At 38.6% G+C, this 27,374-nt stretch overlaps 1 protein-coding gene across 11 annotated transcripts in view; it reads right to left on the reverse strand.

Moving 5' to 3' along the window:
- TNIK (TRAF2 and NCK interacting kinase) overlaps positions 1–27,374 on the reverse strand; it is a 411,284-nt gene that overhangs the window by 134,867 nt on the left and 249,043 nt on the right. For all 11 annotated transcript variants that reach the window (XM_059920518.1, XM_059920526.1, XM_059920525.1 and 8 more), the window contains 2 exons: positions 17,314–17,439; positions 2,743–2,853 (listed from right to left, as the gene is read on the reverse strand). In XM_059920518.1, the coding sequence (XP_059776501.1) occupies positions 2,743–2,853; positions 17,314–17,439 (237 nt within the window). The remainder of the gene's footprint in view (positions 1–2,742; positions 2,854–17,313; positions 17,440–27,374) is intronic.

Consider the following 27,374-nt stretch of genomic DNA (forward strand, 5'->3'; position numbering starts at 1 on the left):
TCAACCTGATTGTGTTCCATTTCTCCATGAATTACTCTGATTTTGGGGTTTTTTTGTGGTGTGGGTTCTAAAAACTACAGACTTGTTCTAAGGTGGTCTCATGTTTCTCAGATAAACTGTAACCTAAGAGAATCTAAAAGTGGAGTACTGAAGTAAATCATGTTATGTTAACACTTGTTAATTCAAGGTATTGGGTACCCAAGTGTTGCTGTTTTTTTCTTTATGATTTTCTGTAGTTTTAATTTTTTCTCCACAATAACAAAACCATGGTATGAAAGATGAAGTTGAAACAAAAAGAAAAAAAAAACACAACTAGATATCTGAATTCCCTTTTGTTGAGCATGAGAATATGAATGCCCCAAAAGATCCATGTTTGTGTTTAGGAATATCAGTAAACATAAACCATGAGACAGGACAGTTTGAGGCACTAGTTTGGGTCTTATAAAATTACCTTTTTTATCTAGTAGATTTGGCTTGAGGTAGGCATCAAATAGATTAAAATGTATAGTTTTCACAGCATATTACCACTCCATGAATCCTTAAAAGAGGGACTGAAGATCCATTTCCTTCTTTTACCATCAAAGTGGTTGGAAGCAGATACCACAGCAAGTAAGTGAGCCAAAGGTTGTATTTAATGAGATCATAAAATACATGGAGTTTCTCTGAAACTTCTTGTGGCTAGGGACCTTTGGGTGATCAAATGTCCCTTCCAATGAGTCACTATTTCTCAAATACCAGTATTACCATTTGGGAGAACGTACTGGAAGAAGGAAGAAAACCATGTTTTCACACGTTTTAAAACCAGCTATTGAGAGATACTCATTGGGTGAAACATCCTTGCTGCTTTTAGAACCCTGGAGATCACATGACTGATCCCCAGTAGGGTTACCCAGGAGTGCAGAAAGCCAGAGTAGGCAGAACCAGCCCTGGAGACTCAGTAGATTCTTGGCACCCATAGGGTGGTCTGGATGACTAAATAATCTGTCATGCTTTCCTGAATGAGTAAAATTCTACCTCAGAAATCCAAATTAACTTTACACAATGGCACATCAATACTTGGAGATACATGTCAGATTTGAAGGAGTTGAGCAACCATACCTCATTGTTTTTCCCTCAAATTTTGTTTTGTGCTCTGAGAAATCTTTTTGCCTACTCCAAACCATGAAGGTATTATCCTATATTTTCTCTTAAGAGTTTTATTTTTTATATCTTTTGTATTTATAACCATAATCCACCTGGAATTAATTTTTAAACATGATATAAAGCAGGTATAAGCTTCATGTTTTTATATGGATATTCAATTGATCAAGCACTATTTACTGATTAAAAGACCCTTTCCCTATGTGTTGCGGCACTGCTTTTGTCATAAATCAGGTGTCCGTATGAAGTGGGTCTGTTCATGGACTCTCCATTCTGTTTCATTGGTCATTGTCTATTCTTGTGACAATACCACTCTGTTTAAATTACTTAGCAGCTTTATAATAAGTCCTGGTAACTGGCAGCATAAATTCTTCAGCTTTGTTCCTCAAAATTGCCTTGGCTATTCTTGGCCTTTTGTATTGCCATACAATGTTTTAAAAATCAGCTTGTCAAGATCGACAAACGTACCTAGAAGGATTTTGATAGGCAGTTTAATGATGCCAAGGATCAGATTAGGGAGAAATAACATCATTATAATATTGAGCATTCTAATTCATGAAATAGTATATGCACCTCTATTTATTAATGTCTTCTTTAATTTGTCTGTAATATTTTGTAGTTTCCAGTGTAGAAATCACTCACATGTTTCTGTACATTTATTTTCAAGTATTTGAATTTTTATGCTAATACAACTGTTATCATTTTAAAATTTCATTTTCTATTTGTTTCTTTTCCTAATGTGGGTTGAATTAAAGGGATAAACATAATTTTTTAATGCCTTCCTCCCTCCCTCCCTCCCTCCCTCCTTTCCTTTCTTCCCCAGCACATAATCTGTCTCTCAAAGGCATATCTTGGACACATCATGCAAACTGTTTTACCTTTTGTCCCCTTATATTAAGAAGGCTGAGTAAATAAATAAATAAATAAATAGCTGCCAAGCAGATCTAGTAAGAATGCTCAGTGGACATATAATAGCCTCCTTATTAGTAGGAAGAGATAATTAAACTAATCTGAACAAACGAAAATATGACCAATTACCTCCTTCTCCCTGAAGTGAACTCAGCAAATACATGACACTATTGTCTAGACTGTTTGATTGTGGGATTTGTGGGCAAAACTGGGCAAATGGGCACATTCTTGTCCACTGTCTTGACTGGTTTTAGATATTGTCTCAAATAATTTTTTTAAGGTAAAATCAATTAAACTAGGTTATATGTACTAAAATGGCTAAAGTCACACAAACCTTAAATTAGTTATAAACTTTCACAAATGGAAAACTCAAATGAGTGATCAAAATATCCCTAAACAATCCATTTCCTAAGTGGGACACTATCTCTGTGATCTAAAATCAGATTTCCAATTGGAAATCCCATAGGAAATGAATCCCAGGTTAAGAGAAATCACCCAATTAACCCTCCAAATGAGAGTGCACACGCCTATTCAGAATGGCTCTCACTTCCATTACAGCAGACCACAACACACTACCACTGCCATCGTCACTGTCAGAATAAAGCTCTAAGGAGGTTTCTAACATGTTTACAAATTAGTGGAAGGTCAGTGCAAAGTTCACCACCTCCCAAGGTACCCCGTGTTGTCACTTACTCGTAAGATCTCCCTGCAGATGTACGCGATCCACTCTTCCTTCAACGTGTTACCTTTCGTGTTCTTGATCAGGTCAGTGACAGAGCCAGCACCACAAAACTCCATCACCAACTGGCAAAGGAAGCAAACACGCCATTATTATAATTACACTTCACGGCTTCCAATGAGTTAAGAAAGCATAAGGTGTCCCACCTGGATGCTTTGGAAATGCCGTTCCTGCAAAGAAAAAGTGACCATAAAACGATATATTAAACCTAAATTTTTATCTTAATTTTTTCCCAAAATGAAAGAAAGGAAAGATTATTTTTAATTTTCCAACCTGAAAATTATAGCTGGAAAACTAGGAAACTCTTCATATTCTAAGTATTTGTTTTAAATGAGGGCAGTTAGGTGGTACAGATGTAGTTGAGAATATCCCTGTGTTTTTATCCAACGGTCAAACTCTTCTTTCCCATAAAAGTAGCATCATTCCCCTGTCTGAAAGAGCTGTGGTTGTCTAGGCAATCCCAAGTCAGAACAATTCAGTGCACACTGTTTATGTTATTGGCTTGTAAGTGGCCCTGTAAGCCGTCAGAGTGAGGACTATCTGCTTTTAATTAACTTCAGCAAAGGTTCCCAGGAGGCTGGACATATCAAATAAATTCAATAAACAATAAGCCCTAATTTAGCACTTTTCATCCCCAAAGCTCCAAGTTCTCTATAAATATAAACTCATTACAGTACTCAGCAACTTTATAAAATAGGCAGAAAATGAACGTCTCCCTTAGTTAAATGGAGAAGTAGAGACTAGAGGAGGAAAAGCTATCCATTTGCTTTTACATTCATTTTCTAGGTTTAGAGAAACACATCCATTTCCATACATTCTCCCTCTTCTTCAAAAAGTCTGCCACAAAAGTCATCTTTTTATGACAATAATTTAGAATGACTAGCAATCAATCTCTGATTTGACACTAGAAACAGAACTAAAACAGGGCCATAATGAAATCACATTGATGGTTTTGGCTTTGTCCAAATGTACATTCCTAACCTCAGCACCATGTCACCAGGTCCCAAAAGATACCCCACCAGGCTGCAAAATCTTTGGGCAGAAATAATGTTCCCTTATTTTTCTGCATGTCTGGTTGAAACAATAAAAACTCATGAAATGAGTTTCCTGAATGAGTTTCTAATGTCTGTTCTGATTTATCTTCTTATGATTTTACAAAGGGTAATGAAACCCTCCAATCTTCTCCAGAGTACCCGTGGAGACTGATCAGGAGCTTTTGTAAGGAAATTTGAAAATGCCACAACAGACCTCGTTCCAACCCAGTAAGAGTTGTAAAATTACCATATATGAGAGCCAGGAAGCTATCAAAGACCACAATATCATGTTAGACAGGACTGAGGAATCAACTTTAAGAGGTCTCACTGGCCAAAGATGGGATAATTTGAGCATCAGTAAGAATAAAAACTGCAATATCTTGAAACACATTAAATATGCTGAACTAAATGCATTAATAAAGACACCCCTTAAAAAGAATATAATTGGCACTGTTTGAAGAAAATGAAGAACCAACTTCTTATATTGAGACTGGTAGATAAAGGGAAAGAATGAAGAATTTACACTGCCTTTCTTATACAAGTTTTACCACAGTGATTAAATAATAAAAGAGGTAAAACTTCTCTTCACAAAAAACAAATATTCCATCTAATAAGTGAAGAAGACATAATAGAATTACAATATCATTATTTCACAGCCTCCAATAAACTAGTGGATTTAGGCACTGATGATCAATGGCTGCTAACATAAAAAAAAAAAAAAAAAAGAAATAACCAGTTATGATTTGCTTCTTGATTAGAATAACACAACATCACCTAAGGAGTAGTCTTGCCAAAAACAAAAAAACTAAACAAAACAAAACCCCAAAACTAAATCTGATCAAGCCTCTACTTTCAGTTACCAATTTACAGGAAATTCAGAGGACTGAGGAACATGTTACATCATGGGGATATAATCAACAAAACCTAGAATAAAAAACTCCACAGGGGGTTTCCCTGGTGACACAGTGGTTGAGAATCTGCCTGCTAATGCAGGGGACACGGGTTTGAGCCCTGGTCTGGGAAGATACCACATGCCGCGGAGCAACTGGGCCCGTGAGCCACAACTACTGAGCCTGCGCGTCTGGAGCCTGTGCTCCGCAACAAGAGAGGCCGCGATAATGAGAGGCCCGCGCACCGCGATGAAGAGTGGCCCCCGCTTGCCGCAACTGGAGAAAGCCCTCGCACAGAAACGAAGACCCAACACAGCCATAAATAAATAAATAAATAAATTTGGAAAAAAGAAAAAAAAGAATATATAGGCAACTAGATGTTCATATACCAAAAATAAATTTAAAAAAAAAAACAAAAAAAACTCCATGGGGTAAATGGCCCATTTGCTTCAACAAATATATATCAAGAAGGATAAAGAGAGATGGAGGGGAAATCTGTAGATTTTAAAACATTTAAGAAGATATACCAACAAATTGCAATGGATGCAACTTATCTGGATACAGATTTTTTTTTTTTTTAATGCTGCTAAAATTTTTGAGACAATCTACAGTCTAGATATTTGCTGACACTACGGAAATGTGGTTGACGGTTTTTAAGTGTGATAATAGTAGTGTGGATATGTGCAAAAACGTCCTATATTTTAGAGAAACACACTGGAGTACTATGGATAAAACGATATGATGATAGTTTCTTCTACAAATAGTGCTGGGTCAACTGGATATCCACATGTGAAAGAATGATGTTGAACCCTCACCTCACGCCACATACAAAAAATATCTCAAAATGGATCAAAGACCTAACTATAAGAATTACAACTGTAAAACTCTTAGGAGAGAACATGGGGTAAATTTCCATGACCTTGGACTTGGCAATGGTTTCTTAACTAAGACAGCAAAAGCACAAACAACAAAAGAAAGAGATAAATTGGATTTCATCAACATTAAAAATTGAAGGATACTATCAAGAGAGTGAAATGAAAACCTACAGAATGGGAAAAATATGTGCAAATCACATATCTAATAAGGGTCTAGTATCCAGATTGTAAAAAGAACTCTTACAACTCAACAACAAAAATATAAACAACACAATTTAAAAACAGGCAAAACACTTGAATAGACATTTCTCCAAAGAATATATACAAATATATACAAATAGCTAACAATGTTCCACATCAATAGTCATTAGGAAAACGTGAGTCAAAAGCAGAATGAGATACCACTCCACACCTTCTAGGATGACTGTAATTTAAAAAAAAAGAAAAGCAGAAAATAATATGCTGGCAAAATGTGGAGAAATTGGAACCGTCCTACATTGCTGGAGGGAATGTAAACTGAGACAAACTGTTTGATGGTTCCTCAATAAGTTAAAACATAGAAATACCACATGACCTAGCAATTCCACTTCTAGGTATATACCCCCCAAAATTGAAAACAGGTGTTCAGACAAAAACTTGCATATGAATGTTCAAAGCAGCACTGTTCACAATAGACAAAAGGTGGAATTAAACTGTCCACCATCAGATGAATAAATAAAATGTGGTATAGCCATACAATAGAGTATTATCAGCTGCGAAAAGGAATGAAGTACTGATGCATGATACAACATTGGATGAATCTTGAAAACATTATGCTAACTGAAATAAGCCAGAGGAAAAAAGCTAAATATTGTATGAATCCATTTATATGAAATATCCAGAATAGGCAAATACACAGAGACAGAAAGCAGATTAGTGGCTTCCAGGCACTAGGTGGAGGGAAGAATGGGAGTTCCAGCTTAATGGGTACAGAGTTTCCTTTTGGGGTGATGAAAAAGTTCTAGAACTAGACAGAGGTGATGTTTGCACAACATTGTGTACTTAATCCCACTGAATTATACACTTTAAAATTATTAAAATGGTAAATTTCAAGCTATGTGTATTTTACCAGAATTTTTTTTTTTAAAGATGATGAGATTTGTTTCAAAATAATAGAAGGGAGGAAGTAGATGGCTGTGTAGATGGGGCAGGATTGACTACTGGTTTGATGACTGTTGGGGCTAGTTTTGGGCACATTATACTGTTCTGTCTACTTTTGTGTATTTTGGGGATTCTCTATAAATACAAAGTTAAAGAAAATCTCAGTTATGTAAATTGTGGTTTAACAGCAGCAGGATGGACCAAAGAAACATCTTTGGGTAGAAAGAAAAGAACATTTTCTCAAGTGAGCAAAACATGTTTGTGCCCCTTCTCCAAATCCTATCTTGAAAAACACAGCAACCAGACCTCCTACAAGTGCATCCATTGCACCTGTATCAGCTGGGGAAAATGTCCCACCATTGAGCTCTATTAACCACATAATTATAGTTCGCAAGGAAAGCAGTGGAAGCCCAGTGACTCCAGTCTTTCAAAATTAGATTGGACAAAATACTTTCAGAAATTCAGTAGGAAACAATCCTGCTCTAGCCAGGCACTAATGTCAGTGGTTTCTATAATTTGCTTCTCCATTCAGCTCCAGCTGAAGGCTGCTAAGTTCTTTTCATCTCACTATGGAACAAAATGATTGTTAAATTATGTAATGGGATTTTTTTTAAAGAAAAAGAAAGAAAGAAACCAGCCTTTGCTAGCAATCGGTTCCTGCAGCCTCACAGCAACACTGATAATTACTGCCACCACACAGCGGGGACACTCCCTCACCACAAGTAACCTCATCACATTAATAAACAGAAACAGGGCTCAACATGCCAAGCCCAGCAGTGATAAGTCAATAACTTCACATCTCACAAGCAAGAAATAATGCATCATTAATATTCTTCCTGAAAGAAAGTCCTCAAAGAGTTGACACTGGGGCAACAATGCTTGCTAACATTTACTGAGAAGTTACCATGTGCCAGGCACAGGGCTGAGTGATTTGCACTTATTGTTTCATTAATTCTCCTTCTCCTCAATTCCCTTTTCTTTATTTATTTGGAAATGAAGCTTAGTTATGGTCTGCAGCCTTATCCATGGTATATATACTCATTAAGTAACTAGAGCAGGGTTGAAAGCATCATGCTTTCTCAAGCACTAGCTGTATGACCTTGGGCATGTTCCCTAGCTCCGCTGGGCTCAGCACCCCGCCACCATCACTATTAAAACAAAATAAAAGCATCAGCCTTATATGTGTGATGTGAACATTGTGTTTTACAGAATGGAAAGCTTCTGGTAGCCAGAAATCTCAAACTCTATTACTTATCCATTCTTTGGTCTGTTTGCATTTATTAAAAAAAGTTTCCAACTTGGAAGATAGCATTAATAGCTCCCCAAGGTCTGCTTCACTTGGATGGTGAGGAGATGGCTGAAAGAGCACCTATAAAGGGCACGGTGCACATGTGTTTCTAAAACTTCTGTTAATGAAAGAGTACCAAGGACACATGTCTTTTTTTCAAGCTTGTATCATACAGCAAGAAGACACAGCAGTGCATCCTAAAACACTGGATCTTTTTATTTGGAGGGTTGGAAGACGGTGTAAGAGGTTTAAAGAGAATCTTATATTTGAAATCCTCATTCAATATCACCTACATAACTGGGTCAGAAAAATGAAAATACACATGCATGTCACTTGGGAAGAAAGGAAGAAGGTTAAGTTAAAGTGAGGACAGAACTGCGCTCAGGCACGATGGGGGCTGGGCCTGGGCTGGACCTGGAACCTTGTCAAGGTGGAAATATTTAAAAAGCAGCACAGTGTGTAGTGCAATCCAACTGTTAGGGAAAAGGTTGCCTGGATTGCTGAATGTGGGTAGTTGTTTCAATGCAAATTAAAATGGTTAATTTTTTAAAACAAAGAGTTCTAACATATTTCACAATTTGCATGGTTGTTTATCACATACTTTTGTCTGATGAGCAGGATACTCTCTCTTAGAGGTTGTGGGGTAAGGAGGTACTTATTATGCCCTCCTGTGCTTTCCCCCTCCTTCAGGACGGTATTTAAGAAAAGGGTCTTTGGGAAATTGGGATTGACATATATACACTACTACGTATAAAAGAGATAACTAATGAGAACCTACTGTATAGCACAGGGAACTCTACTCAGTGCTCTGTGGTGACCTAAATGGGAAGGAAATCCAAAAAAAAGAGGGGATCTATGTTTATGTATAGGTGATTCACTTTGCTGCACAATAGAAACCAACACAACATTGTAAAGCAACTATACTCCAATAAAAATTAATTTAAAAAAAAAAGAAAAGAAAAGAGTCTTTGGCCTCAGCTGATCCCAGAAGCAGTCCCAGAAGCACTATGTGAGTCTTCCCTGAGGTCGTCCCCTAACCGGGAGGGGCATGGGTTTGGAATCAGCAGATGTGGTCACTTCTAACTTGCTTTTTTCCAACCCGAGTCACCTCTGAAAGAATTTAAAAAGGTTTATTCGCAGAGTCAGCCTAAGAGGCTTAGGATGATTTCTGGGGTCCCTATAGTATTCACTCACTTGCTAGTTAATTGGTTTTAAGTTCCTATAACAAGAAACAAAGCTTTAAGTTATTTTAAGACTGCAGGACTAGCCTAGAATATCTTGACAAGAACATATTCCCCCCAAATGTCACTAGTCAGTCACCCACAAGAAAAATGACTACTAACAGATTCCTTCTCTTTTGTAGTAAAAGGAGGGGTGGGAAACAGGGGTGAGGAAGAGGAGGGAGCGGGAGGATGAAGGTCAACCTAAGATGAAAGAATTCTGCACCAAGCAATTGCAGGGGCAGTCTAAGAAAAGGAGAGGAAAGATAAACTTCCAAGAATTCACAAGTCTGCAGAGGATCAGCCTATTGACCTTGAAGGTCCAGAAACATCAGCAAGGCACAGGATATTTTTATCATGTGTAGCTGGGAATAGCCAAAGATCCCATCTGCATGATTTATGAAGGTGTTAACAAAACCCAAACTCAGTACTTTGTTACAGAATGCTGCTTCATTTGCCAAAGGTAGTTTAAGTTGCACAATATAAAATGTGTGTATGGAAGTACAAAAATTGGTGGGTATACATTTATCATTTCAGTTAACTGATGTAAAGGTAAAGCAAAACTGTGGGGAATTTCAAATTTGGAAAAGCAACCTATACTGGCTTTTGCATTCATTTTTATTAATTTTTAAAAATTTTATTTATTTGTTTATTTTTATTTATTTATTTTTGGCTGCGTTAGGTCTTCGTTGCTGCATGCGGGCTTTCTCTAGTTGCTTTGAGCAGGGGCTACTCTTCCTTGCCGTGTGCGGGCTTCTCATTGCAGTGGCTTCTCTTATTGCAGAGCACGGGCTCTAGGTGCGCGGGTTTCAGTAGTTGTGGCACACGGGCTCAGTAGTTGTGGCTCGCGGGCTCTAAAGTGCAGGCTCAGTAGTTGTAGCGCACAGGCTTAGTTGCTCCACGGCATGTGGGATCTCCCCAGACCAAGGATCGAACCCGTGTCCCCTGCATTGGCAGGCGGATTCTTAACCACTGCGCCCCTGGGGAAGTCCCTTGCATTCATTTTTAAACTAGCATGTATTTGGGGAAACAAAAACTCCTTTGGCTTCTGAATTATATTCTTGGACTTGAAAACAGAATGCTTATAACTACAAATTCTAAGTCTTCCAAACATAAAAAGATGAGCCCCAAGGATGTGAAGTCTCAGGTTTTGTCAATAAAGTTTCTGGATATGAACCACTTTATATGTTGAGAATGACAATCACAGTTTGAATCTACTAAGCCAGCTGGTATTTTTAGCAACAAGAAGCCTGCTCAAAGGACAGCTAGAAACGCTCAGTAGTCGCCCATGTCTAAGGAGAGAGCCATCTGAGAATCAGCATGACAGCATTCAAAGAAAGAGAAGTTAGCTGCATCTTGGATTTGGTACCTGGTACTCAAATTTCTCAGTATGCATGCAAGATCTTCTGGAGGGTATTTCCTGTTAGGGGTAAATCACCACATGCCCACTTGAGTCATGGACTCAATCATAGAAACTAACCTTAAAGGCTAGTTTTAGAAGAATTTGGGATGGGGATAGGGGAGCAAGTTTTCAGAAAAGTTAAAAATAGGAAAAGTAAAAGCAACACTGGCTTTAGAGGACTTAGGACTAAGAAACTTGGTAGTTGAGAATTTTGAGAAGTGCAACACAAACAGGAATATTGACTTCAGCTCAAAATTAATCTAGAATAGGAAACAGAGGGTTGTATAGACCACTAGCAGAGTAACTGTAAGCATATATAAAGTCTTCCTTTTGCTAAGGTGAAAAGCAGTTTAAGCACAGTTCAAATGAAATTCATTGGGATAAAAGAAGACATCATTTTCACATTCTTGTCACAGAATCACCCGTTAATTCATAAAAATGACTCCATTAAAGCTGAACTCAAGCCCAGTTGCAAAGTATTAAATCAGGTGCAGCTTTAGCTCTGTGTTTGTATGTAAGCAACTTACATTCTGTCTCTACGGGTCATGCAATGGGGCAGCTCCAAGACTGGGAGACTGTTTACAATCCCTCCTCCTACTATTTCAGGCACGCTTCTATATTTACCAAATTCAGCCTTTACAAATTTCTACTCACAAATAATAAGATTCAATCACTTCTCCAGACAAGTGACCTAGGCTGTATATATGAAGGAAGAGAATTCTCTAGTAATAAAATCATCAAACACTAATTAACCCCCTCTCCCCTATGAAAGCCTCATTTCTGATGCAGAGAACTAAGAAAAGAGTAAATTTCAATGAACTGTTCAGGAGACTCAGCTACAGGTGGTTGGATTTTTAATGGTACTATCTGCAGCACTTTACATTTCAATCTTAAGACAACCAAAAATGTTAGTAAGCATGCTTTTTGCCAAACCAAGATGCTACAGCAATGTAAATCCAAACTATAAGAAACTTGGATTTCGGGGGCTGTGGCCAACATCACTGCAGATTCTAGAAAGGATCCCCCATTGGTGATTGAAAGACATCTTGGTTCATCCCAGTATCTCATTCCCAGATGGTCTTACATGGGGCGTGGAAAAGCAATGTCAGTGCATGAAGTGGAGCGTGCATGGAAGACAGCAGGCAGTGACTGGGCTCTTGTGCAATCGGAGTGGGCGCGTGCCCTCTAGACAGCCGAGCTACTGCTCTAACGTGCTGCTGATATTCAGCACTTCAGGCCCAAGAGTTCCAGATCATCTGATTTTTCAAAACCTTTCAAGGAATCCAGACTTTTGTGTGGAACTGCTGTATTTTTTTTTCTAACGTTGGCATCATTAAAGCACCACCACCTTCTGTGGGCCAAACTAAACCCATTTACCTGGGCAGCAATTAGTCTCCGGGTCGCCAGTTTGAAAACTCAGACCTCGTCCAAAGTTATCGTTTTTATAAGAAAGAAACCAATGACAGTGATGCTGCCTCTGGTCAAGGTGAGACTCCAGGTCTCCGGACGCCAGGCCAGGTCTCAGCCAGCTGCTAGCATGTTTCCCCTAAATGCACGCAATATAATTTCCTAACGCTTAGCTCTGCAAGTCTTCAAGGATACAGTCTAATAAATGGCTTATTGAGTCATCTCAGTATAATCATCTGCTATGTCACTTGACCAACCTACATTTTGGAAGCTAATCAGAAATGTTTTTCCTTTTATGAGATAGTCTAGCCCCGTGATTGTTGCGGTGGTATCAAAAAAAGGTAGCAAAATATGTGTGATTTCGCTTACTAACTTTAGGTAGTTAACCCATTTAATAGACAGGCCTTCTCACGCCCAGTGTCTGAATGGCACGCAGCAAAGTGGAGAGCTTCTCTTTGCTGAGATGCAGCAGAATGAGATGGCCATGTTGTGTGTCAGGGTTCGCCTTGTTTCTGAGAGATCGGAATCTTTATTGAAAGAGCTCCCTTTTTTGATTTCCGGATCAGGCCCTGAGCAGTTGATAAGGGAGAATTACTTGGCCATTATCAGAAGTAGTTGTATTTCCACAAAGAGCTGGTACGAAACAACAGTTTATCTCTATGACAAGACTGATAGAATTCACACAGATTATAATTCAATCAGACACCTGAAACAGCACATATATTGGTTGGTGGCCTATGTGCAAACCTCTGTCCTCCAGCCACAGCAAAAGAAATACCTGGGGAATAGTTCCTGTCACCTGAAAACTGGGAATAAATGTTAGAGAGCGCTGCCCTTGGTTGCTACAGGCTCTGTCTCTATATAATCCATAATAATATTTTTATATAAATGTAATCCTAACAGAATGCCATTAGCCCAAAGAGTCAACTATCTGTGACCTTTGCAATTATTTGCTAAAACACTCCCAAAAGGTTTAATGTACTTTTCAAAGTATATTTCTTAGACGTAAGAAATGCTGTCTTCCTAGCAGCTAGCAGGTCTTGCTGTCCTCTTTGAAAGCTGGGGAAACTGACAAATGAAGATGAACGGTGAACTCAAAATAAATTTGTGTAACCGCAAAGCTTCAGTCCTATTTGGAACACCAACCTCTGAAACTATTTTTCACAACTATTGGAACTATTTTTCACAACAAAAAGGAGAAGAATGTAGGGTTCAGGGGCTTGATTCTAGCATGAGGCAGCTTGGGGTTAGCTAATAGACTGGCTTCATCACTCACTAGTTGTGAATCCTTAAGCAAACTTCTTAACTGCTCTGAGGCTAATTTCCTCATCTGTAAAGTGGGGATAATGAGAATATCTAATTTGTAGAGGGGTTGTGAAGATCTAATGAAATAATATGACAATGCAAACAAATACAGTACTTGGCACATGGTAAGTAGGTGATAAATATTACTTGCCATTGTTATTAACACAGAATGGCCCAAATTTAGTGAGTCAGAGGCCTTGGAACAAGTACACACTATTATATTCTATAACCAAGTTCCCATCAATATTGTGATCTGGTGTTAATTTACCAACTACTATGTTTCTGTTCTGCCTTTAATTTTCTAAGTTCCTCCTTAGTTTGCCATCAAATAGAAGAAGAACAACTAGAAAAAGAAATGATACTCTTGTACCCATGAGGCATTTCATAGCTTTGTATTTTTATCCCCAGTGACATAGAAGCTAATGGACCATTTCTAGTGGGGACAGTCAGAAGAGCCCTCTGCATGGGCACAAATCTGACAAAAGGGAGGCTCTCTGTCTACCAAGCAGAATGTGGGGCATATAATTGCTGCATTTTGCCACCAGCGTTTGATTGCAGGTGGGGAAAATGGAATGTGAAGGCAGAGCTCCTCCCCACATGGCGCAGGTTTGGAAGTGATCACTACTTGTAGACGCCCTTTTGTGAACTTCAGGAAGGGGATCAGCTTGCTGAAAAAGTCTCCTCATTGGCCTTCCTGCTCCTCCTCTGGCCCCCATCTGGTCTAGTCTCAACCCAGCAACCAGAGGAACCCCTTCACTCTATGGGTCAGATTCCATCCCTTCATCTTCAAAACCCTCCAGTGGCCCCCAGCTCACTCAGAGTAAAAGCTGACATCCTGCCAATGTCCTGTAAGGCCCTGCCTGATCTGGCCCCAGGTCTCATTTCGCACATCTTCCAGTCACACTGGCCTCATTGTTATTCCTGGAAAAGACCGGGCCTGGAATGCCCTTCCTCGAGTTATCTACAATGGGGCTTCCCCTGGCCACTGCAGCACCTACCTGCAATCCTCATTAGTCTTTCCCTGCTCTTCCAGGCATTTATCCTCTTCCAGCATGCTGAGTAGCTTTCTGACTTATTATGTTTATTGTTTGTGGTCTGTAGCAAGAATGTAAGCTGCATGCAAGTAGGGGCTTTTATCACTTTTGTTCATTGATATATCATAAGTGTCCGTAAGAGTGCCTTGCGTCTAGCAAGTGCTTGATATGTATTTGTTGGATGAATGAATGAATGGATGAATAAATGAACACATACTCATGCAGGCTCCTAGCTCCCAGCAACCACAGCCATCTCCATGGGAAGAGCAACTGGCCAGGGTGCGAAATGGTGGGCAGTGGCTTGTTTCCAGAGCATAAAACCTCCTGTTTGTGCCGTGCAGATGCAAACAGGCTTCCTTCTTTCTTCCAGTGCCAGTCTGAAAACGGACTGCAGATTTTGCTCATTAAGAAAAAAAAAAATTAAAAAACCCCAAAACTTCCAGTGCCTTTCACAGAACTTCAGGCCAAGCTAAACTGTCACATTTCAAGACATCTGCATTCTTGTCCTGTGTCCATCCATTAATGAGCTCGGAGGCTCTGAGAAAGACAATTAGCTTCACTGGGATCCAGTAAAATAAATGACAACTAATTTTCCTTCCAGCTTAAAAAAATCTCAGCATTAGGAAAAAGGTGAAAACAAGTCAAGCCCTGCTTGACCACTCCTCTCCTTCCTCAACCAATGATTTGTAATATATATACCCAAATTTTAATAGTTCAGCCTAATAAGAAAACTATCCTGTCTGGCCCATCTCACAAAAGGAGTGATATTAATAGTTACGTGTGACTCATCTGGAAATAGTTGTACTACCTCAGGTGATAAGCCAGAGGTGATTCCAAAGCTGTATTAATGCTTTCTTTTAATCTGGAGCCATAGCTCTGACCAAACCAAAAAATGCTTCTGCAGACAGTATCAAAATAGCTATCATTCTCCTCTTGTCATCTGCTGCAGCTTGAAGCAAGGCAGGGGTCATTGCTAAAATGCTAGATTCCTGGCAGTATAAAAGTCCTTTGGGAACACAGAGATATTTAAACTTGTGCCATCTCATCATATCCTGCTGAACATGCAGGCCACAGGGAAACTGAACTCTCACAAGTACCTGTAGCAATTATTGGTTTGAACCAATAATAAGAGTAGTAGTAGTACTACTACTACTAATAATAATAGCAACCAAGTTTGTACCAATAATATCACTTTCATTCACAAAACAACTATTTTGTCAGCATCACATGCCCAGCCCCTTCCTAGAGTTGAGGAAGACACTGAGATGCAAAAGACACATTCCTTATCCTCAGAGCCTGTCTATATGAGGAGCAAAGATAGTCCAATGAGAAGCAATTAAAAAAGACATGAAAAAAAGTTTCCAAAATTAAATTACTGAAATTACTGCCCAGAAACAAATATCTTCAACATTATTGGCGTACATTATTCTAGACATCCCCGTCATGTTAATATATGTATATATATTTTTTCCTTTTTCTTTCTTTTATTGACAAAAATGAAAATGTACTATATCTAATCATAGCCTCTAAAAAAGCTTTTAAGAACCCTTACTATAATTGTTCATGTTCATCCATTTGTAAACATAGATCTACATCATTTTAACTGGCTGAATATTGTCCCTTAATGGATTTACTTAAGTGATTCCCTATTAGTTAGCATCTACATATATATTTATGTAGTTACCCAAATATTCATTTAGGATACATTCCTGTGTGTGAAAATACTGGGTCAAAAGTAAGGCATTTTCTTTGGGAGATTAAATATAGATATAGATACAGATATAGTTATCTCTGTGTCTGTGTGCGTGTGTGTGTTCCAACTGTCCTTGTGTAAAGTTGTACCAACATTCATTTCTACAAGCAGGGGGCGTGAATGTCCATTCTGAGTATATCATTAAAAAAAATCTTTGCCAATCTCCTGGATAAGAAGTGGTATCTAATTCTTGTTTTCTTTTGCATTTATATTGTCAGTAAGATTACACTGTAAAAACATCTTTATTGGTAATTGATATTTATTACTTTGTTAATTGCTGCCTTGTCTTAACTCAATCTTTCTATTAATCATTTCACGTATTTTCTTATTGATTTATAAAAACTCTTCATCTCCAAAGGCTACTAAATTCCTTCTCATCATATATTTCTTAAATTAGCTATTTGCATTTTTTACTTTGATTATTGCATTTTTTGTATTTTTTATATTGTAAAGAACTTACATTCAATATTAGATCCTGAATCTTTAATGACGGACATCAAAAAAGTCTTTAAAATATACCTGAATTCAATACCAGTTTTTTCTAAAATATACCTGAATACAACTATAACCATAGATCTACACACATTTTAAACGTATTCAAATATTTTTTGAATTTTCATTTTTCACAGTAAAATCTTTTAAAAATTGTTATTAGCTTTTCATGTTTCCTTTTGTCCTTTATTTTATATTCATTATTTTATCTTTTACAGCAAAATTGTCTATGTCCAATTAGTTGTGTGGTGAAACTGCCTGCAGCAAAGACGTTTAAACCAAAATACAGGACATGAGTTTACTTCTCTGTAAACCTTAGTTTTGTCATCCAAAAAAATGAAGATAATAATAATGTCTACCTCAAAGAGCTGGAATAAATGATAAGATTCATAAAAAGCAAACAGCATGGTACCTAAAATATAATAAAAACTCAATAAAGGTAGTCATTAGTGGGAAAAAAAACAGAGAACCTAACAACTAGCTTTAGGGACGGTCCACATTAAGGGATAGAAGATAGAGAGTTATTCAAGGAAATGGGAGAAAACGTCGAAAACACAATTTATAGATATCATGGAGTAAAGGATTTCGAAGAACAACTGAACTTAGTAATGAGGATAGAGAAATGCACTATTCAGTCCTGGGTGTTTTCTATGTAAGAAAAGCAAATTTGGGCAGCACTACATACCCAGAGTTGGTCATCCATGCCTGGTGGGTTCTTTTTGATAAAAGCACCATAGTATGTAGCAATATTCCGGTGATGAGAATATTTCTTCAACATGTTAATTTCTTGTTTGATTTCTTCCTCTTCATCCTATATTAGAACAATAAATATTGTCATGAAAATCCAGTGTCTTTAGTAGGATTCTGTTTTTCATCACCATCTATATCAACTATGCAATAATTTCTTTCTTAAGTTTTTTCTTCTGTGGTAACAAACAAGCATAATTACCATATAACTTGAGTTTCTTCCTTGACTACAAAGAAAAAATTTACAAGATAACACATTGGCAGTCCAAGGGGGTCTTCTGTTTGTACAGCAAACCAATATAGCAGGCAACCTGCTAGGAAAAAAAAAAATTCCTCATCCTTTCACCTGGAAGAGATTAAGGTAGACAAGCTATTAAGATAAAACTCACTCTAGGCCTCTGGGTACTATGTCCATCAAGTACCTATCACTGATCATACCTGGTATAGGAAAGATTAAGAAAAGTGAAAAGAAAAAAAATACAGGCTCTTCAATTTAAAATTTGTTAGGTTCATTTTCTTTGAAGTCTCCTTTTATTGAAGTCCCTGATGGAAGATGATGAAAGTCAGATGGGAAAGGGAGCAAGGGTAAGTTCCCTCCATCTGAGGATATTCACAAAGCAGGAGTACCCATCTCACCTTCAGGAAAGTACACATGAAAAGAAAGGGGACATGTGGTAGTGCCACGAATGTGAAAAGAAAGAACCCTCCTACAGAGTAAGTTTCCTAATTCAGATTTCACTCATTCCCAGTTTCAATTTGGAGTCCACTAACTTGGGCCTTTTTAAGAGAACCTGACATCACTGGTGAAGAGTGTGTGTGTCCTCCCATAATTTTTTTTAAAAATATTTATTTATTTATTTGGCTGCGCTGGGCCTTAGTTGTGGCACACAGGATCTAGTTCCCTGATTAGGGATTGAACCCGGGCCCCCTGCACTGGAAGTGTGGAGTCTTAACCACTGGACCACCAAGGAAGTCCCTCATAATTTTACTTTGAAGTGTACACATCAATTGGACTTTTACATAGTATTTTATTCTTGAGGTTGGTGGAAAATATTTCTAGCCCAGGAAAACTGTTTTAGATGCAGCAGTAAGAATCTCTGAGTGTAAGATGTTACGTGGCCATTACCTGAAAGACCATTCACGGTGTGTCCCTGTCTGTACCCTCACCTCCTCCAGCTACTTGGTCTCTACGTTGCTGGGCCCTTCTGTGGTCTCCCATGAATGCCTTCTTTCCCCTTCCTCTTCTTCACATAATTTCTACTCATCCTTCCTGACCGAGTTTAATGGACACTCTTGAGGGATGTTTTCCCTAATTCTCTCGGGTAATGTCAAGTCTCCCCACTATATCTTGTCCACCCCCAAACCTGCACACACATTTGTTGGTACTAGAACAGAGGTATGGGTCATACTGTGTCATAATTGCCCTTTTACTTGACTCCCTTCTCCATGGATTGCAAGCTCCCTTCTGCCTTCAGATCTCAGTTCCAGGATCCCTTCCCCAGCAAAGTTCTCTGATCTGCCTGCCTGTGGTTCTAGCCCCAGGGCTCGTCACGTGTCTCTTCCTTTGTAGCACCTACCAGAACGGCAATCCACATTTATCTATCTAAACATTTGATTGAAGCCTCTCTTCCCTGTCAATCCATAAAAACTATCAACACAGGGATCCTGCCTGCTTTTGCTCTTTATAAATAACATCCTAGCATCAAGCAAAATGCCTGTGAATAAATATGAATAAAAGAATGAATACCTACAAAAGTTCCAACCACTTACAGCAGCATTCCTTACAGCTTGAAAGGAACTGGTAAAAATAAGAGGAGGAGAGTGGTGAAATGCTGACATTTGCTGACCACACAAAAATAAGTTTTAGTAAAAAGCAATGGAGGTTTGCAAACCTAGGAGAACGGAGTATGTTACGTATGACGTGGCTTAACTAAGTCAAAGACTAGGTAGTCTCAAAATAGAATGTATGCTTGGGATGCTGAACTAAGAGGAAGCACGTGGCCTTAACAAAGGAGGGGAGTAGAGCAGTGAGGGGCTGGGATGGGGGCGAGGGGATGGCACATGCTGACCAAAGAAATCTTCCCTGCGGCTATCAGAAACTGCCTACGCCTTCAACTGCAGGCCTAAGGAGAGACTGACCTTCACAGTCCTTCAACTTGTGGCAGGGTCCTGCAGCAGGCCTCCAAATGTCTGACGATTGTGCATATTAGCTATTTTAAACCCACCACGCGGGGCCTGATAATCGTGGATGAATATAGGATGTGAGCAGATGTACTTTAGGGAAGCCTAGATAAAAGGGGAGAAAACAAACCTGAGGGTTTCTGGGGCAGTCTGGCATCTGCTTTCGATTAAAGAGGCAAGCACATGAGACAGTAAAACACCCGTCATTTTCCAGCGGCAGCCGGACAGACTCAGCTTGGGTCATTCTTAGTGAGAAGCGGGGCTGGTTCTACAAGTATTTGCTGCCTGCCTCAGGTTCTCAACGGGATGGTGGCTGATGCGGGAGAAAGAGAGGAGGAAAAAGTGCCTAAAAAAGCTCACCATATCATTCAGGAAACAAGAACTTATGAAACAGTTAAATAACAGTGTGATTCAGTATATAATTAAATCCAAAATAAATAGTACTGGAGACCAGAATGAAGTCAGCAGGTTCACCATGGCTTTGCAAAGGTAAACTGAGGCAACATGGTAATGAAGAAAGCATATGCATTAAGTCAGGAAAATGAGGGGTGGCAGGTGGGGTGCATGTTCGGCTTGAGCTCCACTCCTTTCTGGCTGCATGATCTCAGGAAAGTAACCTACCTTTTGGAGCCTAATTTTTCTCATCTATAAGGAGATACAGATTCTATAATAGTATCAGTATTATTATATGTCCCAATCTTCTGTGAAAATTAAATGAAGTGTGTGAAAGTTATAAAATATAATACAAAATAAACATTATTATTAATCTTCTCAACCAATAAATAAATAACAAAGGTAGGAGAGGGCAGGAATGTAAGTAACTTGAGTTTTAGGTTTAAATTGTTTAAATTCCAAACACAGTTATGGAACCACTGTGGATCATGGTTACGTAGCTCTAATATATAACCTTGATCTTGATCTAATATGACCTTGTAAGTGAGCGTGAAATTTATCAGGCCTTCAGGACTACTGTTTATCCAGATTTCAAGACTAGTGCAATGATGGCCACAAGTTACTCAGTGAAACTGAAAGGGAGGCACTTATTATGACCATAAGAACACATTTAACCCCTTCATAAGCAGTCCAACCTCTTACAATACGGCTCATTGAAGGAGATGGGTTACGATGCTTTCAAAAGGACAAAACAACAACTGAGGCTAGAATTAGATTACAAAGTTATAAGAAGCTTATCTTCTATTTTGTAAATGGATTATTCTTATGTCTTGAGAATTGAGCACAGGGGTCAAGCTCACTGGGAAACTAATGACCACTGGGTCACAATGAAAAACAAAGTAATGGTACCAAATTGTCACAAATGTTAAAAGGGAGTAATTTTAATAAGCTAAGTCCAATACTCTAGGAAGAACCATTATTTCAATCAGAAGACTTCAAAATCTTGTCCAAGCTGACTTATGTAAAGTCAGGCATGGCCATTTAAACTCTCCGAATGTCAGTTTTTTTCACCTGTAAATGGAAAAAAGAATACCTATCAAAGTCACCTCCTAAGGCTTAGAAATGATTAAGTGCTTATGTAAGCACAGCTTTATTATCAACATAAAGAAGATTGTTTTTTCTCAAGATGACGAGAATCTATTTACTGCTTACTATTTGTGGTAGACTAAAAGGAAAAACGGCCCGATATGTGGCAGCCCCCCAACATGAAGAGGTGGAGTCCATTTCCTCTGCTTGTCTCTGGGCTTGGCCATGTGATTTGCTTTGGCCAATGGGACATTAGGAAATGCGACGCAGCAGAGACTTGAAAAGTATTTGTGTGTAGGGGTGGACTTCTCTCACTGCTTGCAGAGAACACTTCTATGTGAAAAACGAGAACCAGCATCCTGGAAGATGATAAAACAGGTGAAGAGACAGTGCTTTTCAAATGCAAGGAAACGGATGATCCCAGACAATGCTTTCAAGCCACCGACCACCTCTGATGACTATATGATGATCACAACCGTGGTCATAAAATATAGCCAAAGCCAACCTTATGTAATGTTTTGTCCCAGAGGTTGTATGTGTATTATCTCATTTAATATTCAAAACAGCTCTATGAAGTACATGTTTTTAATGATCCCATTGAACAAATACGGAAAATGAGTTTCAGAGAGTTTATTCCTGTTTTAAATGTTAGAGCTAAGATCCAAAGGCAAGATTCGTCTGACTTCAAAGTCAGTGCTCTTAATTCTAAACTGAAAACTCCTAGACAGAAGAAAGGCAATTACCTACGGTGATAAAACCAAAGCTGCTAAATCATGAAAGGAGAGTTTAGGAGCACCTTAAGCCAGGGCTGAAGAGAAACCTGCCTTTGGTCCTCCAATTAAAGGAGCTTGTTAGCACACACTAATATTTGCTTATGAATGATTCCAGGGGATAAAGGAGGGATTTTAAGTTGCATATTTATTACACAGGGGAATATACTTTAAGCACCTACGATATAGTAGGATTTAAAAACGGAATTAACGAGACACTTCATATTAGTGTGCTCTATAACAAAGGGTTTGCCCAACGTTCAGCTCTCAATCCATGGAAGAGGAATAAACCTGTGTAATTCTTACAACAATCCAAGGGACTGGTCAGTTTGAACTCGCAAGGAAGTATGAGGTGTAGAGACTCATAAATGCGACTACATCCTGGATGTTCGGACACTGGCTAGAATCACTTCTGCCCCGGCTCACCTGTCCTGCTCTCCACAGTGGTTGCTGGCATTAGGCAGGTTTTTGTGTTAATATGTCTACCATTTTCACCTTTGTTGCTGACTGAATGTGACAAAAAATTGAAGACAAGTTATTGTTAAAGAATCATAGACTATTAGAATTTGTAGGGATTACTAACATCTTCTAAAATGTGATCTAAAAAAAAAATTTAATAATTTGTAGCACTAAAATCCCTTTCTCCAACAGAAATTTTATTCAGGATGCCAATATACAGCCTCAATAAAAACTAGACTTTTAAAATCAGTAAACATTTATTTTTATAAATTAAACTATTATATGTAGTACACACAGCTATATTTAAAATGGATAACCAACAAGGACCTACTGTAGGGCACAGGGAATACTACTCAATATTATGTAACAACCTAAATGGGAAAAGAATTTGAAAAAGAATAGATACTTGTATATTTATAACTGTATCACTTTGCTGTACACCCAAAACTAACACAACATTGTTAATCAACTATACTCCAATATAAAATAGTTTTTTAAAAAAGAAACAAAGGGTGACTAAACTCTTAAAAAAATTAAACTATGTAATATCTAGATATAAAGTTAATCAATGACAACAAAGGAGTTATTTTAGTGAAGACAAATTTAGAATTTTTGAAAGAAAAAGTCACATATCAGCTTCAATATCTTATTAATTTTCAGTTCTGTTTTGGTTCCAAAGGATAGAGAAAATCTACATTTCCTCAGATAGGTAATTGTAAGTGGTAACAATTACTCCTAAAAAGCATGCCTTAAAATTTCAGTGGAAAATTCATACTGAATGACATTCTGCACATGAATGGAGTAACCCAGATTACAAATTGAAAAGTTGCTGTTTTCTTTTATTTTTTAAATTTATTTTATTGAAGTACAGTTGACTTATAATGTTGTATTAATTTCTGCTGTACAGCAAAGTGATTCAGTTATACATATATGTACATATTCTTTTCCATTATGGTTTATCACTGGATATTGAATAGAGTTCCCTGTGTTGTACAGTAGGACCTTGTTGTTTATCCTTCCTATATATAATAGTTTGCATCTGCTAATCCCAAACTCCCAATCCATTCCTCCCCCACCCTCACTCCCCCTTGAGAAGCTGCAATTTTCTAGTGTGTTCAAAGTTGGTATATAACATTGAGTTTGAGGGTTTTTTTAAAAAATCAGTTTATTAAATATTAAAATATATGAAACATTAAGTGAGACTTAAGCATGTATGGATCCTCTAACATTATCTCAAGGTGGGTAAGCACCTGCAAACTATGTATTTACAGATCTAGGGAAACAGGTCTAGCATGATTCAACGAGTTGCCTAAGCCCATATTTCTTCATTGCAGCTCTGACAGAACTTGGGTCTTTGCCACAGCATACTGCAAGCGGCACTTGGATTTGTTGTATATGTTAACCCTAAACTAAATGGATTCATTCAATAAATATTTATCTGCTACTCTATCCCAGGCACAATGCTAAATAATAATAATAATATAATACAGTCGTCCCTCAGTATCCATAAGGGATTGGTTCCAGGATCCTCCATGGATACCAAAATCCACAGATGTTTAAGTCCCTTATGTAGAGTAGCATAGTACAGTCGGCCTGCCATATCTGTGGGTTACACATCCTCAGATTCAACTTACACTGTGAATACAGAGGGCCGAGTGTAATACAACAATGGACATAAAACATTCAAGCTCTTCCACAATGAAACTTACTATAGTCTCGTGGAGAACACAAATGGAAATCAAAGAATGATACAGATACATGCAAAATTACTAACTTGAGAGGTATGGGTAGCTGATGTTATTAGGGGCATTAGGGGAGAGAGCAGAAAAATCCAAGTGTGAGCTGAATTTTAAAAGCCATGCGGGAGGTTACCCAGTTAGGGGAAAGAAAAAGTATAATGTGATGTGACTGAGGAGGGATTGGTTTCCTGGCAGAGAAACAGTGATTATCAAGGCCCTGTAGCTGGACAGGGTAGGGCATATTGTCTCCTATGGGAATCGTCGGTGCCACAGAGAGAAAATGAAAAACGTCTACAAGAGATGTGGTAATAGTAACAATGTGCACTAAACACTGTGTTCTACATATGGGTCTCAAATGCTTTATTTTATTATTTATTTATTTATTTATTTATTTATTTATTTATTTTTGGCTGTGTTGGGTCTTCATTGCTGCGTGCGGGCTTTTCTCTAGTTGCAGCGAGCGGGGGCTACTCTTTGTTGCGGTGCGCAGGCTTCTCATTGCGGTGGCTTCTCTTGTTGCAAAGCTCGGGCTCTAGGCGCGTGGGCTTCAGTAGCTGTGGTGTGCAGGCTTAGTGGTTGTGGCTTGTGGGCTCTAGAGGCGCAGGCTCAGTAACTGTGGAGTACAGGCTTAGTTGCTCCACGGCATGTGGGATCTTCCCGGACCAGGGATGGAACCCAAGTCCCCTGCATTGGCAGGAGAATTCTTAACCACTGCACCACCAGGGAAGTCCCTCAAATGCTTTATAAATGACTATATTTCCTTCTCACACTAAGTGTATGAGAGAAGTAATATTATCCATATTTATACATGTGGAATAAAGGGAGGTTAAGCAACATGCCTGGGGTAAGAGAGACATGAAGTGTCAAAACTAGGGTAAACCCAGATGAGTGACAGTTTGCAGTGCTCTTCTTTACCACTAGGCTAACCTGCTCTCTCTTTAGTAGGAAGTAGTATCCCTTAGAGAAGCAGACAACACAAGGGTGACAAGCATCCTTCTCACACCCAAGCCTGCATGGATGTATGACTCCCAAGAGGACTATGAATCTTAAAAATAGGCTTTAACCCTACGAATGTTGTCATTCATTGAAAATCTATGATAAATGAGACAGCTTTTGCAGCAACATGGATGGACCTAGAGATCATCATACTAAGTGAAGTCAGAAAGAGAAAGACAAATATTGCTTATATGCGGAATCTAAAATATGATACAAATGAACCTATCTAAGAAACAGAAAGAAACAATCACAGACATAGAGAACAGACCTGTGGTTGCTAGGGTCGGGGGTGGGGTAGGGTTGGGAGTTTGGGGAGTCTGGAATTAGCAGATGCAAACTATTATCTATAGGATGGATAAACAACAAGGTCCTACTTATCCTACTTGCACAAGGAACTATATTCAATATCCTGTGATAAACCAAAATGGAAAAGAACATGAAAAATATATATATATATGTGTATACATATATATATATATATATAAAACTGAATCACTTTCCAGAACAGCAGAAATTAACACAATATTGTAAAACAACTGTATTTCAATAAAATTAAAATAAATAAATAAATGAGATGGCTTACATCCTCAAGAATCCTCCACCTACAATTCAGGTAACAGCCCACAGGAATCGGAATGGGTCGTCTTTTCTGATGGTATTAACAGTGTAAATGATAATGTCTTCCCTTTTGTCTTTGGTTACTGGAAAAAATAACTATCAAATTCCCTGTGGCTTGTAATTTGGATCTGTTTTTTCTTCATCTGGCTTTCTAGTCTTTATATTTTCTCTGCTCTCTTGTTTTTACAAATATAATATCATTTTGTATAGCATCTACTATGTGCCAGGTCCTAGGTCAGCAGGCTCTGCAGGAGGTACCAAGATGGATAATGCACAGTTCCTGTTCTGGGCTCCTTAAAGTCAGCAGGCTTTAAACGAGAAAGAGAGGACTCTTCATAAAAGGAAAACTAAAGGTGAGCTTCACGTCATTCAGAAAGCCAACGTATTGATGAGGAGGTCAAGCCTCAAAAGAGCTCAACAAGAGGGAACCAAGTAAAGTCAAAAGAGGGACATAAATGTGAGATGGCAAAGATGTGCTGGCATGAAAAGGAGAGCACGGATCTACGAAAGGAGACCCCCAACTGTCCATGATTGAGGAACTTGGTAACAAATCTGGATTTGAACGGCCTGCTTAATGATTCCAGGCACCCCAGCCTCTGTGGGCCAATCTCCTTACCTTCATGCATCTCGATTCCACTAGGGGGATAAAAGAACTAATTATAGTTTTGATCAAATACTTTGAGGTACACAAATGAAAGGCACTACTAAAAACAAACCATCACAATGGAAAAGCACTTCTAACAACTAGTGCACCTAAGTGTTCACCTTCATTAGTGTGGGGTATAGACAGGAGTCCCCAGGTCCATTTTTTGCTCTTAAGCAATCTCTGTAGCATGCAGGCATACACATACTACAAGGCCACCCACTCAGCACGCATGCACACGTGCAGAGACCCAGACACACATAAGCCACCAAAAGGGGTGTAATCAGTATGTAAGGAGAAATGCTGAAGTGTGCATGGAGTAAGCAGCTCAGCTTGTTCATTTTTAGAACTTAGAAGCTTTCCAAGTTCTACGTGCTGTACAACACACAGAATTGAGACACTGGAAATAGCCCCAAAGGTGGAGGGTATTATAGAGACAAAAAAAAATCTGTTTATCTTTTCTCTGTTAAAAGTTCTCATCATGTGCTTTATCTGACCGGTCTTTCCGCTAACTTTATCTACTTGAAAAGTCCCAAAGAGGTGTCTAGAAGGGTCTCTGCAGCAGAAGAGCCTGGGGTGGGGATTCCCAGGCTTTGCTGAGAGTCAGGCTTCCACAGCTGGGAACGCCCTACCAACCTCACCAATATCTACCCATCCTCTGATCTCATGTAGTTGTTACTTTATCAGAGAACGAACGTACTGGCCACCTAGATAGGTCAGTTTCCTTCTGAAATTCTCCCTTAATACTCTCTGTACACTCCTTGAAAGTTCATCAGAACTGTCAAATAACTGTTCAACTGTTTGTTAAACGTCTTTCTCTGACACTGGAATGTAAGATTCCAAAAGATAGCGCCTGTGTCTGTCTTATTCACCGCTATCACCCCAGAGCATAGCACATTCATTCATTCTTAAGTGAATGAAAAAATGAATTATTGTGATTTCAGTCTTCAGCTTCTGGAATCCAGCCCCACTTTCTCTCCTGGATCCTGCTCTACACTAAGTCATTTTGACAGTTACCTGTGGTTCAGGGTAAGACTAATAACTTTGTAACTGAGGTAGTGAAGACAGGGCTGAGTCAAACTATTTACATATATTGACAATGAACTAACCCACA

The sequence above is a fragment of the Balaenoptera ricei genome, chromosome 4 (genome assembly GCF_028023285.1).
Source record: "Balaenoptera ricei isolate mBalRic1 chromosome 4, mBalRic1.hap2, whole genome shotgun sequence".
Taxonomy (NCBI): domain Eukaryota; kingdom Metazoa; phylum Chordata; class Mammalia; order Artiodactyla; family Balaenopteridae; genus Balaenoptera; species Balaenoptera ricei.